Genomic DNA, 13,579 nt, shown 5'->3' on the forward strand with positions numbered 1-13,579 from the left:
ACTTTTTTTTAAATAAGATGTTTTCATTAAATGAATGTACACATTGATTGATATATTTTTGTTTAGAAGCAGTCAAAATAGCTATGCAACTCCTTTTTTTTTTTTTTTTTTTTTAAATTTATGCCTTTATTAGTATAAATTTCTCACATTTCGTAGTATAGGGAGATATAATTGTATATACCGTACTAGCGTAGTAGTTTTATAAGTTAACGTCACTAGGTATAGCACATGTGACTAACTTTATAGTGGGAAATTTTTTCCAATAGATGATCACTTTCTAATCCGCTGCAGGGCAACATTCAAGTTCCATTCATATTATGAATATACTTTTGGTACATGTATGCATTTATATATTTTTCAAAAACAATACACGTCTAAGTATGTCTTGTCAGATGACTTTATGCATGAGGTCGGATCCATGTTTCCAGTTTATTCCACTATTGGGTTTGTTTGGTTGTACCTGACAGGCAAGGTCGTTTATGATCGATTTATTCAGTTATTCAGTTTACATTCATGTCAATCATATTATAGCTCTTGCTAGTACAAGGTTTACTTTTTCTAGATAAGTTGTACCTAATAGTATATTTTTTGGTTTTTGTCATCAGGAGTAATTGTGGTTTTTGCTTTTTTCATATGGTTATATATATATATATATTAGGACACATGGATGTAATTATCTAATAAATTCTGTTGTCCACTATGCTTGCTGGGCTATCTGCAACACTTTATATATTGTATTCATTTGTGCCTTATAATAGATTTGAGCTTATAGGGTATACTATATATCATTAAATAGATGTACAACTAAACAGGTAATTAGTGTAAAAGTTCATTCATAAATTAGAGTACAGGTACGTAAACCATGTATATTCTAGGAAAGTACAGATATCTTAAATAAGGATTTCATGTTGAAAGGTAATTTTGTATACAGTTTGTACATCTTTAATCTATAAAATCAATGTTAAGACATGATGGTCTTGACAAGTCCAAGATAGATGAAAGCCATTCACAATACAGCATTCATAAATAGTTCTTGCCTTTCTATTTATAGTTATATACTCTAAATCTGTACACATTTGAAAAGACTTTGATGAATAGTTCAATTTATATACCTTTAAGAATTCATTGATAGTTCTCTGGTTCTTCTGACCTGAAAAAGAACAAACAAACAACAGAGCCAGTATACATTTAAAATGGAAATTATTTAATTCACATCAAAACACAGGTTTAGATCAAACCAAGAACAATTTTCTTCGTTAACCATGATGCAATCATGAAGAGATTAAGCATACTTTATTTTTTCTCTCAGTTTTTGGGGGATTGTTAGGTGTCCCTTATTGACTGTTACCACATACTGCTCTGTATTCAAATTTCTGTCAGAAAAAAATTGAAATTCAGAATTTATTTGGAAGCATCATATTGAAAAAAAAAATGACATTTATTTAACAAACTGTTCTCAAAATCAATACAGATCTTTGTCACATTATATTTGAAGAATCATCCCCATTTTTTTTTTTCTCTCATATTTATTTGAAAATAATTCTTTGTTATGACAATATACTTTTCTACTTAACCTTTTGTTTATCCTCACTGCTTACAAACCAATATGCCATGAATGAAAATGCACATACTGTACCATATATTTTTTGTTCACACCATAGAATGTACTTTATTTTTTTTTCTTCTTTATTGTTGAAGGCCATATGGTGGAATATAATTGCTAACATGCACAGCTCTTGGACTTTGGTTGATAGCTTTTTCATTGGCAATCATACCAATTCTCATTATTTTTATATTGTCGGAATTCAAAGAAAAAACTAACTTGTATAAATGACCAGATTAGGTGTATCTAATATTGTTTTGTTGTTGTCAATTCAGGCTAAATATGCAGCTGCTATATCACATCTCTGTTCAAATGACGAGCGTTTCATTTCACACCACTGATGAATCATGTATTGAAGGTAAAAGCAAAATTTTCCCAATGACATAGATCTGGCAGAATATTTGATTTTCTGAATGAATGAGTTGAACTGCTCGCATATTTCCGTGTTCAAGCCCTGCAATGGACAAATTCTTTGGGATTTGTAGCAGAAAGGACATTTGTGACTGTAGCCATGAAATAAATCGTGCCAAAATCGGGTATTCTCCCAGAAACCAGGTTCCCTGTTCAGACAGTACTCCTCAAACTGACATGAAAAATCATAAAATACCTCTTCTGGAGCATGTTCTAAGTATGAATAGGCAGAAGAGAAAGGGTCTTTCCTCCCTTCAGATCCTGGAATGATATGAAAACCATAACAATGACCATAGTGCTTAGGGTCAAACCAAAGAAATAAGTATGTAGTACCACGTCTGGAGACCTCGGGGTATATCTTATTACACTGCTCATCAGACCTAGTAGGTGGGTCATCATAATTCTTTGAATGTGCATTTTCATTCATGGTATAAATTGGAATGTCTCTAAGCTTCTCTCCACTGGGTGTAAAGTAGTAAGCTGCACCATATCTTTCAGGATTGTACGTAGACGGCTGACGGACAGCAGGAGCTGGATCTTTATTCTTTTCTCTTATACGTTGGATTCTTAGGACAAGATACTGAAATAAAGAAATAACATCAGAAAATGACTGTTCATAAGGTAAAGCAGCATATAAAGTATCACGAATTTCTGGAGAAAAATCAGATATCAAATTTATTCTGTGGTTTTGTGTAGATGTTCTCAATTCCAACAAAATAGAATCCAAAAGATCTGTGTAGCGAAAAGGAATCAATGATGACAAAGAATGATTTGTTGACAAAAACTTGAATATAACTGCTAATTTCTTCTGTACAGACTCAGGATACTCATTACATACAAATTTGCGCATGATGTTTGAACACTGACCAGAAACTGTTTCAATAAGGAGTGTATTTCTAATGAGTTCTTCTTCAAATTCTAATGTCTGATTTAATTGTCCAAGTGCTTTTTTTGATGTGTATGCAAGGTGATCTCTGCATTTTCTTATTATAGCATCCGGTTGTTCTTCGCTATTGAAATTCAAGAAACAACGATCATTTCTTCTGTGACATGGGTCAATTTTTTCTGTTGAAGTTGGTTTTTCTATTGGATCTGTATCTGCATTTTTAAAGCTAATACCAATTTTAGTGCCATCACATGCTAAGAATTTTGGGTTGTATTTGCAGATAGAACAAGGATTTCTGAAATCAGTCTTGAATTTACTACTCCATGAAAACCACCAAGCAATGAATGTTTGAGGGGACATAAATTTAGCTGAATTAAGAAAATTTCTCCTGTATTTTTTGCTCATGATTTTGCAATATGCACTGAAAGTGACATGAGTGTTCAATGCATGATCTACAAAATCCCAGCCAATCTCATCTCCTGCAGCAGTTTCCTTTGAAAGAAAATGGAGGCTGTCTGAAGATCCACCATATTGAACTTGGCACTCTGCATTTGCTGCCAAGCAATTCCTACCAAATACCTAAAAAAAGAAGGAAAAGCAAATTGCATTTTTCTATTAAATACTTTAAGCCAAAATATAGATTTTATCTGTTTCTGATTCATCACGGAATTCAAGTATCTGTATATTATTTCTACATCAGTTGAATAGGAAATATACTGTTTAAAATAAAGTATCATAACTTTTGATTTAACTATGTTCATACTAATAATTGCATAAAAGAAATAGTATTTAATTTATACAGGTAAGGGTCATATAAAATATTTCTTGGAATCGATTGGCAGGAGCCTTTTGTTGGATAAACTTTTTTTTTTAAATAAACTTTTGTAGGACTGAACACTACACATTCATTTATATAACACTTTAAAAAAAATAAACAATTTTTAATTACTTTGTATAGGGCCCACACTGGAATTTAAAAATTGAGAAATGAATAACCTCACTGGATCTGCACTAGTAATTGTTTGTCTCATCAATGATATGAATGATATTAAGAAAAACAATTAAATAGGCAAATTATAAAAATTACATTGAAAATTGTAGTATCTAAAAAAATTTAAAGTCTTTTTAATTTCATTAAACTGGTTTATAATTAAAAATAAATGAAAGCACACATAGTTCTTAAATTCAAAATGGCTCAAGACTTAGTAAAACATTCTCACTTCAAATCTAGCTGGTCCGTTTGTCAAAAACACCACTGTCCTGTACTTCACCTCGGTCAATACCCCATTTGGATGGTCATCATCAGAGTAGCCGGCCTTTAATTAAAAGCATTTTATTAGACATGAAAACACTAAGCAGAAAAATAAAAAAATATAAAATGTTGAGATATCCATGCAATCTGACATTTTAGATTTTTTTATTTAAAACTGGCAAAGGTTCAATCTAATAACTGTTATTTACTAATTTTTACAATGCAACTCATTACCTTTTAAATAATTTGGCGAGATATTTCATTCTAAAATCTAAATAACATGTAAATATTTTGCCATAGAAGCTGAGATAGTTAAGATACTCTTAAACAATAGTGTACATCTAGTCTGTCTTTATAACAATTACAAATCAGGCATACTGCACTGGATATCAGAATTTCGGATACACCAAACCAGGCACTTTATATTTGAGAAACAGGCTATACATGCCCTTAATTTTAGAACTCATTCATATATTTTTGTATCATTCAAAATTATCAGTAAATTGTATGTTCTACAAGGATCACCAATCCTTCACCTTTCATCTGATACCTTAATTACATAAACTTATTCTACATAAGTTTTACCCTTCTCTGTAGAAACTATTTTGTTTTAAATATGTACTACCTTCCAGTATGTCCTTTTTTGACCAGGACTGATTAAGTTGTGTTACAACTAATCATTTTTTTAAAGAATTCCTTTCAAGCCAGTGCTAGGGGCCATCTTCAACTTGCATTGAGGTGATTTTATTTTTTTTATTTTTTGTTTGTTTGTGTTGAAGGCCTCACTGGTCCTTTCAGATAAAGAACAGCAATAATAGCACTGTTTCTTTGCTTTTTTGAGTTTCTTTGATGTGTACTGTTTTTTTTTTGTCATGGATGAAAACCCATCATTCTTTGTTTTCCAATTTTGTTATATTTTGCACTTATAGAATTTGTGCCATTCAGGGCAGAATTTTGTAGTAGAAATTAATAGAGAAAAAAATTACCCCACAAAGACATCCGTCTTCTAATACAGGAGGAAAGAGTACAAGTGGATTGTTTCCGGTCAAATACCCTTTAGTGTCTCGAACAACTCCTTCTGCACCATCAAATACAGCTAATCTTTTTATAATTGCTCGTTGTAAGGCTGGATCATCTTCCTCCTTGGGTCTGTGCTCACTCAAACTTGGGAAATCCCAAAGTCCTGTTGCCGGATTAAAAAAATTTGTCTAAAAACAAAATGTGAACATATTTAATAAATATAACATAACAGACAAAATAAAGTATGTAGTACTATATGAAAAAACTGACATCATGACGTGAATTGTTTCTTCCATATTTTTTTAGATTAAACTTTTTAGTTAGGTAAAATCATACTTTATGGGCAATTGTATCAGTTATTGTATTTATGTTAATTTAAAAACGATTTTTGGTCCATCAAGGAAATGTTTGTGTTGTAGGCATTTAGTTGGTAATTGCATGTTATTTCCAACGTTGGCAAATTCAATTTGATTAAAAGTTTGAGTGAACGGTGTTATTCTTGTCTATTAATTAGATATCTGCTTTGGTTTAATGATTGTAGTTTTTAACTTACCCTCTTTGTTTGAGTAGTTTCTGGTTGAAAAGTATCCTCCAAATCATTCTCATCTTCCTCATTATCAATAAATGCTTCCTCATCTTCATCTTCAATGTCTTCTTCAATATCATTACCATTCATCCATAAATTTTTGTGGTCTTTCATTGCCTGCAGATGAGGACAAACATTACTTGTTTCGCACAAGTATATGACTTTACGAGTAGAAAAACTGTAAATGGCACTACATTCACCGGACTGGCATGATACACGGTTTCTGGAAACATTCACAAACTTACAATCTTGACTACTGTTTGGTACAACTGAAAATTTTTTTGTTCGAAGAGAAGACAGAAGTAAAATTACAGGCTTTTGTAAAGCAGCCAAAGATAACATTATACTTTTCTGAGATTTTGTTGGTGATGTAAAAACTTCTGTGCTGAAGTAGATGGGATAATCAGGTTCAATAATTTCTTTGAAATACCTTATATGGCAGCATTTGATGTTAATAGAATCTATTTCTGTGTCAGGCTGTTCATCTAATGTTGCGAGCTGTAATAAAGTTGCAAAGAGTGTACATGTGCAATGGTATACGTTGACATTCCCAACATTTCTCCTTGTCATGTGAACAAAAGATGACTCCATTAAACATCCAGTGGTCATGTTGACGTCATTCAAACAGAGGACATCGATATCTGATTCGTGAACACGCCAAAATAAACCTCCAGTTTCAGTTTGTGCTGTTTTATACTTTTCATACAAGGAATTGTCTGAAGCCCTGTTGTGTGTTGTAAAGAGAGGATTAACAGTTCGAAGGTTTCTTAAAATATCCTCTTCATTTAAAGCTTTGCGTTTAGGTCTTACTTGTCTCTGAGTAGAATTTTGCATATTTTCCCCAATGTTGATGTTGTCGTCATTGATGTTCTGGCGTGAATTTGCTGGGGAAGACTCTGGGTTACGAAATTTGTCAACTAATCTAAAAATAGCAGAGTAGTTGGATTCTCTGTGATGGTAAAGTATTAGATTACGAAGAGAAGCAGGCTTATATTTCTCAGTGGAATCGCGGATAGATAACATTCTACCATAGCCAACATGAGCATGGGTTCCCTCATTCCAATAGTGGTCATTTGGTAGGCAGGAAATAATTTTGCACTGGTCATATAATGTGTATTTTGAGCTGGATGGTGGATCAAAAATAAATTTAAATTCTGGATTCTCAACAGGGACTCCTTTAGAACGGTAGTTATGTATGGTATTTTCCCATATATGGAGAATAGGATGAAAGACTCCTGAGGCTTCGAGAAATCTACAAAAGAAATATTTAGTTTCAATCATATTACGGTAGATATGTTTTAGGTTAAAATTTCAGACAACTGAAAATATAATATTTTACAGATATAATATTTAATATATGAAATAATATAACTGTAAAGTATCTTTTTTTTAACATGTTAAACTGGTCTCAAAGATTCTCCTTTAATAGCATATATATATATCAAAAACAAATACATTATATATTTTTTTCTTATCTGATAAACAACTAGAGGCTCTAAAGAGCCTGTGTCGCTCACCTTGGTCTATGTGAATACTAAACAAAGGACACAGATGGATTCAAGACAAAATTGTGGTTTGGTGATGGTGATGTGTTTGTAGATCTTACTTTACTGAACATTCTTGCTGCTTACAATTATCTCTATCTATAATGAACTTGACCCAGTAGTTACAGTGGAAAATGTTAGTAAAATTTTACAAATTTTTTGAAAACTGTTAAAAAAAAATGACTATATAAAGGGCAATAACTCCTTAGGGGTCAATTGACCATTTTGGTCATGTTGACTTTTTTTTAGGTCTTACTTTGCTGTACATTATTGCTGTTTACAGTTTATCTCTATCTATAATAATATTCAAGATAATAACCAAAAACAGCAAAATTTCCTTAAAATTACCAATTCAGGGGCAGCAACCCTTCGGGCCAGGTGAGCTAAAAATGTATTTACATTTCTTTTTCAATTTTTGATGTTCATTTTTCTTAAACTTGCATTATATTTTTCAGAACAATTAAACATATTAATAAACAATGTTAAAAGCTATTCCACAATAGGAGAAAAAACAGCTTAAATTACATAATTAGTAAAATAGAATGTTTGAGGACAAAAATACACCTTCTCATATTTTGCTATTGTCTGCATGCTGTGGTTCTTATCATTGTGTATGAGTATCACAAGAATTGGATGAGTAAAACTTAAGTTAGAGAGAGCAGAAATAAAAATTGGGATGGATGGATGGACTGTAAAAGGTAACACACAATGCTTCTTTCACCCTAAAGCAGGGGCATAACAAAAGTATGGTAAGTATATCATGTATATAGATTCAAAGTGTCATTTATTTTTTTTTCATTTACACACTAAACTTTTAAACCAATAATATTTTTCTTCAATTACTCCTGCAATAAAATAAATAAATACATAGTTGAAAATTGCAAACTGAATAAAAAGATAAATTTATATCTAATTTTAACAAGTATTCCTTAGAGAAAAACTAAGAACATTAATTGATACAAGTTTCAATTCTGAAGATCTCAATTATACCTGGCTTTTTGAGTATTGTTTTCTTTGTGCGAGTCATGTTTGATAACATTTACCACTGTTCCTAGTAACTGGCAGGATTCTGTTGAGGTTTGCGCCTTTGCCATCAACTTTCTGTGGGAATTAAGAATACTGGTTTTATTTCTTTCAAGAAGGTTGACGTATCGTCTTCCAGTATCTGAACCAGGATTACCTACAATAATAAACAATAATCTCATTCTTTGAAACTAGCATTATAAAATTACGGTGTAACTGCTGTTGAGGACAGAATAGTGTTTTTGAATGAGAATATTATCTAGAAAAAATACACTAGAGAAATATCTCTTATCAGACGATTGATTGCTGTTGTTGACTCGCCCTAATTAGCTTTAACATGTAGGTCCAGGTTGAACATACCTTGCTGGGTTCAAACTTACAACCTCAATGTTGACAGGATAATTATCACATTAAATCACTAAACTGCTGAAGCTCCCATTTTACAAAATTCAAATTGGAGCATGCATATGCAGAATATTCTTAATAACTTAAATCACAATCCTCTTTAAAAATAGAAAAAATAAATTATTGGAAGCAGCTTATAAATCATATCATTTGTATTATAAAAAGCTCGAAGTTTTTTATATGCTGTTCATATATAATTATGTATGTCTGTTTATGTTTTACTTGCTTATGGCTTTATTTTTTTATTTATCATAAATTGTCTTCTATGTTTCATCTTTCTCCATAGTTTGGTACCATCTATGAAGCTTATCAATTTGAGGCTGAACATGGAATTATGACCAATGCAGTTGTCTTTATTCAGTGTATATTTTAAAATAGTAAACTTGCTTAAAGAATGATGACTTCTTTTTCTTTCTAACTTAAGGGTGTATCTTCTGTGGTACTGCTTTATATCATCTTGAGTGGAAACTTGCAACCAAACCAGTTTTGTCATATCCAAACGATGTTCCTCAAAATAATTCTTAAGCTGAGACATTCCTAGTGACAAAAAATAAGAAACTTATTTCTGTAAATGTTACAACAATGAATAAATATATTTTTTCACAAATTGAAATAATGCTAAATATTACTGATTCGACAAATTTATCTTAACACTATGCAGAATTTGTAAAAAAAAAAAGATATTCATATAAAGTTTTATTCACCATTAACTTTTTTTTCTAGATTTCCTTATTCACAATCATGGTATGTTAACAGGACCTGTTATAAAACTGCATGATGTGTTAACATTTTTAGAGGCATTTAATTGTATAATGTTGATAGTGAAAACTGCTCTAGAACTGATATAAATGAGTTTCCTTCAAAAATATAAATACCTGAAAAACATGATAATCATGAGTTGTATGGCTAAGAACCATGATTAATCATATGATATAAAATAGTTTATACTTTAAGGAATGTTTAATTCCTTATTTTTTTTAGATTAATTGCACACCTTACTCAAATTATGTTATAACATAGACATATTACAAATATGAAAACAATGGAAAAAAGTAAAAAAAACTCAATGGGAAAAAACTAAGGACAATTGTCATGATTGTGTAGATCACTGTGTATGAATTTACATGGTACATGTAGATATGAACAATAATGAAGCATACCCTCAGATAAGAAATATCCCTGAAGAACTCCACTTTCAAAAAATCTACAGTAGTAAACATCATCAAGCTTAAAGAAGGAGCAGTAAAACTCTCCATCAGTAAGGGAGGGTGATGACAGATCTAACATGGTTTTCTCTAACTGAAATAAAAACGGTGTTTCTGGTGAAGTGAAGTCAGCAGCGGCCAAAGATTCAGAACATTTTCCTTCTAGATACACAGCTCTTGAGGCAATTTCTAGATTCTTCTTTAAGCTGACTTTCCATTCTACAATGAATTTTGATTTATACGGTTTACTTATTCATTTTAACAATAGATTTTTTACCTAGAAGCAACATGAATTTCATTTAAAAATGTAAAGATTTTTGCAATAATAAAACCATTTTAAATAAATGAAAGATGATATGTTTGTTAACCTTATATCATGTAGAACATTGACATGTCAGTTAGCTAAGTTTTTGTGCTGATTTTACTCAGAAAATGTATTGTTTATCTTTTTGTTTCAAGTTTAATAAATATATAGTAATGCTATCAATATAAAAAAAAAAACAATTAAAAATACTGCACATACATGACATATATTTCTACAATTTATGTTATTCATGAATTACCTCTGTCTTCCAACTGTTGCAAAACTGAAGATGATGGACATGCTAATTCTGGTCTGGTTGAGCGTACTCCAAAAGTTTCCTATCAAATAAACAAATAATAAATTTAAAAATGAAAATTTTCTTACTACATGTTACTGTGTATAATTTCAGCTTACGCCCCAAAAGGTAATAAGCATTTGTTATATGCCACATAATAACTTATCATAGCCAAGCTGCTGACATTTTTCACTATCTACTAAATAAAGAACTAGAATGAAGCCTTAGTAAGGTGTGACTCATAATATTTTTAGAAAGCACTTGGGTTTAATTGATTACTGATTATACATGGACACATGCAAGTAACTGATCTTTAGATAAAATTAAAATTAATCAAACAGAAGCACAAGTTTTTTTAGATGAAATACAGAAAATGTTCCTCTGCACACGCACCTGTACATCATTTTATTGTTCAACTGATAGGAATTCAAGAAAGAACCCATTAGATCTTGATGAAACTTTAAGAAAACTTTGAAAACCACAGTTAATTGTTTCTCCTAAGCAAAGGGTTAGGAATTACTAGAATTTAGGCAGGACCCCATTGGAAATTTAGTATAAACATAACATTCATTGACATTAAAATTTTCTTCAGAAAATTTCAGTAAAAATATGTAAACTTTAAAAAAAATGACAATATGTCGATAGTAGTATTTAGTACATATGTGATGCCGAACATAGATGTGTAAGCATTGTGTATTAGTTTAATAAAATATAAGACAATAACTTCGAGAGGATAACCGCACTTCAGAATAAAAGCCAAAAATAGAGACAAAATGTATGTTATGTATGTAACTATGTATGTGCCAGTACCAAGGCAGGAGCCGGTAATTCAGTGGTTGTCGTTTGTTAATGGGTTACATATTTTCTTTTCATTCAACATTTTTTTAAACATAAATTAGACTGTTTGTTTTCTCGTTTAAATTGTTTTACATTTGTCATTTCTGATCCTTTTATAGCTGAATATACGGTATGGGCTTGCTCATTGTTGAAAGCCATACAAGAACCTATAGTTGTTAATTTCTATGTCTCTTGTGGAAGGTGTCTCATTTATGGCAATCATAACACATCTTTTTTTTTATATACACCATAGGGAGAAGTGGAGGGTCGTGTCATGTTTTTTTAAACTCTATTTTCCAAATCAGGAACCTGATGTTAGTTGGTTGGTTGTCGTTTGTTGATGTGGTTTAGTAGTGATTCTGTTTTTTTATAATTAGGTTTCCAAGTTTGAATGTCTTTATAGCTTGCTGTTCAGTGTTAGCCAGGTCTCTGTGTCGAAACCTTTACCTTTGATCTGTAATTGTTTACCTTTACAAATTGTGACTTTGATGGAAAGTTGTCTCATTGGCACTCATACCATATCTTCTTACACCTATCTATATCTATTTATTTCTTTTAAAAGCATTTGTGTGTGACAACTGCTTAGGAGGTATTTCCCTGCCTTGCCAAGTAAACATTTTCCTCTAATTTTTTTACATCCAATAACAAAGGGAAATAATCCAAATTTACAAAATTACGGGATAACTCGGCCCAGGATCAACTCGAACCACGACAAGACAAAACAACACACTCAAAATCATGTCACAAAAAATAAAATGAAAATATAAAATAATATGGAAATACCGACTTACCTACCCTAAATTTTTTTAAAGCATGTAACCTTAACAGACATAATATATATATTTTTTGGCCTAATAATAAAAAAATGTTTTTTTATAAATTATTTACAAACTAAAAAAAACAAACTTTTTGTCACCTGTCATGCTTGCGTAAAACATATATGATATTAAAGTTGGGTCTAAAAAAACACACATTGGCGGCAATGGCCTTGTTTATACATGTAAATAAATACAACCATTAAACCATTCTAATGTATCGAGAATTGGTACTTACAGAACATTAGTTATTTCTAGACTATTCTGCAGAATAACAATCCTGAAGATGTTTGAACCAATAGTTTGTGAAGTTAGCGGTCAGTGTAACAAGTTGTCAAGTTATATTTTGCCAATGTATGAAAGAATTTTTTAATCTGGACTAGCTAGAAGGATAAATTCTGGATTTCTTTGCAAATTGAAAAATCATATTCAGTTTAATATGTTTAAACATTTTCAACAATTGTTTACTGCATATGTTGTAGCAGATTATTCATCTTGTACTGTGAAAGCTCATTAATTTTTAGCTCTTACCGAATCTATGTTATTCTCCTTTTTTCAGTAATCCCCCCCCCCCCCCCCCAATCCTAATTTGTAAAAAATTTCCATTGTTTTTTTTTTTTAATGAAGTGTTCCCAAGTTCTTGTCAAATACACAACTCAAGACTAAGATTAAAGTTATCCAGTCATGCAGTGTATGCTTTCGTTTATGCCCAGAACGACTTTTTTGTAACTTTAGTTTCTCATATATGAATGCACGTGCGGAGCGTGGGACCTTATTAAACCTGGGTATATATGAAACCTCCAAAGGTTAATAATTAGTAATTACTTTTGTAATAGGTATGACTAGCTCGAGTAGTGTACGCACATCTTCGGTTGGGCCTCGATGTTTTTTTTAAAGGGGGAGGGTCGATGTTATGGAGTTGAAAACCCGCAAGACACACTGTTAAAGCACTTTTTGCTGCATTCAGTTGGCAAGCTAACTTACTTTCACTAAATTACTCATAATCCTGCTAAAAATATTCTAATAATTAAATAAAATCAACTATAGAATTGTTGTGACCCCTTGGTGAAGTAACAATGGCCGACAAAGATGCTCTGCAGCAGTAGCTATATCACATGATTCAAGCAACCAATGGGACGTACAGCACCAGACTTTTTTGTAATATATGATATGATTGGTTCCTACGTTTTGGTAGGTAAATACTATGTAAACAACACAGTTAATATAATGCCGGATGGGAATTCTCGTATTCAAGTGATAACAATAAACAGCAGTCCAATTGCAACATGCTTAATTAATACCTATATGCCATCCGCACAGAGTAGTGGGGACATTGAATATAAAGATACACTAGATCAAATCTCCGAAATTATGGATAAGTATAGAGAAACAT

The 13,579-nt window shown here is 31.4% G+C and overlaps 1 protein-coding gene across 3 annotated transcripts in view; it reads right to left on the reverse strand.

Annotated features, from left to right (window-relative positions):
* LOC134688373 (uncharacterized) overlaps positions 1-13,337 on the reverse strand; it is a 21,250-nt gene extending 7,913 nt beyond the window's left edge. For 2 of the 3 annotated variants that reach the window (XM_063549044.1, XM_063549043.1), the window contains exons 1-10: positions 13,171-13,337; positions 10,499-10,577; positions 9,891-10,154; positions 9,118-9,267; positions 8,293-8,482; positions 5,726-7,010; positions 5,139-5,360; positions 4,121-4,216; positions 1,823-3,479; positions 1,113-1,150 (exon numbers count right to left, since the gene is read on the reverse strand). In XM_063549044.1, the coding sequence (XP_063405114.1) occupies positions 1,875-3,479; positions 4,121-4,216; positions 5,139-5,360; positions 5,726-7,010; positions 8,293-8,482; positions 9,118-9,267; positions 9,891-10,154; positions 10,499-10,577; positions 13,171-13,188 (3,909 nt within the window). In that variant the 5' untranslated portion in view covers positions 13,189-13,337 and the 3' untranslated portion in view covers positions 1,113-1,150; positions 1,823-1,874. Of the gene's footprint in view, positions 1-1,112; positions 3,480-4,120; positions 4,217-5,138; positions 5,361-5,725; positions 7,011-8,292; positions 8,483-9,117; positions 9,268-9,890; positions 10,155-10,498; positions 10,578-13,170 lie in introns of all 3 variants that reach the window. The other variant, XM_063549042.1, reaches the window with a different exon arrangement.
* Positions 13,338-13,579: the final 242 nt, after the last annotated feature.

The sequence above is a fragment of the Mytilus trossulus genome, chromosome 10 (genome assembly GCF_036588685.1).
Source record: "Mytilus trossulus isolate FHL-02 chromosome 10, PNRI_Mtr1.1.1.hap1, whole genome shotgun sequence".
Lineage (NCBI taxonomy): Eukaryota > Metazoa > Mollusca > Bivalvia > Mytilida > Mytilidae > Mytilus > Mytilus trossulus.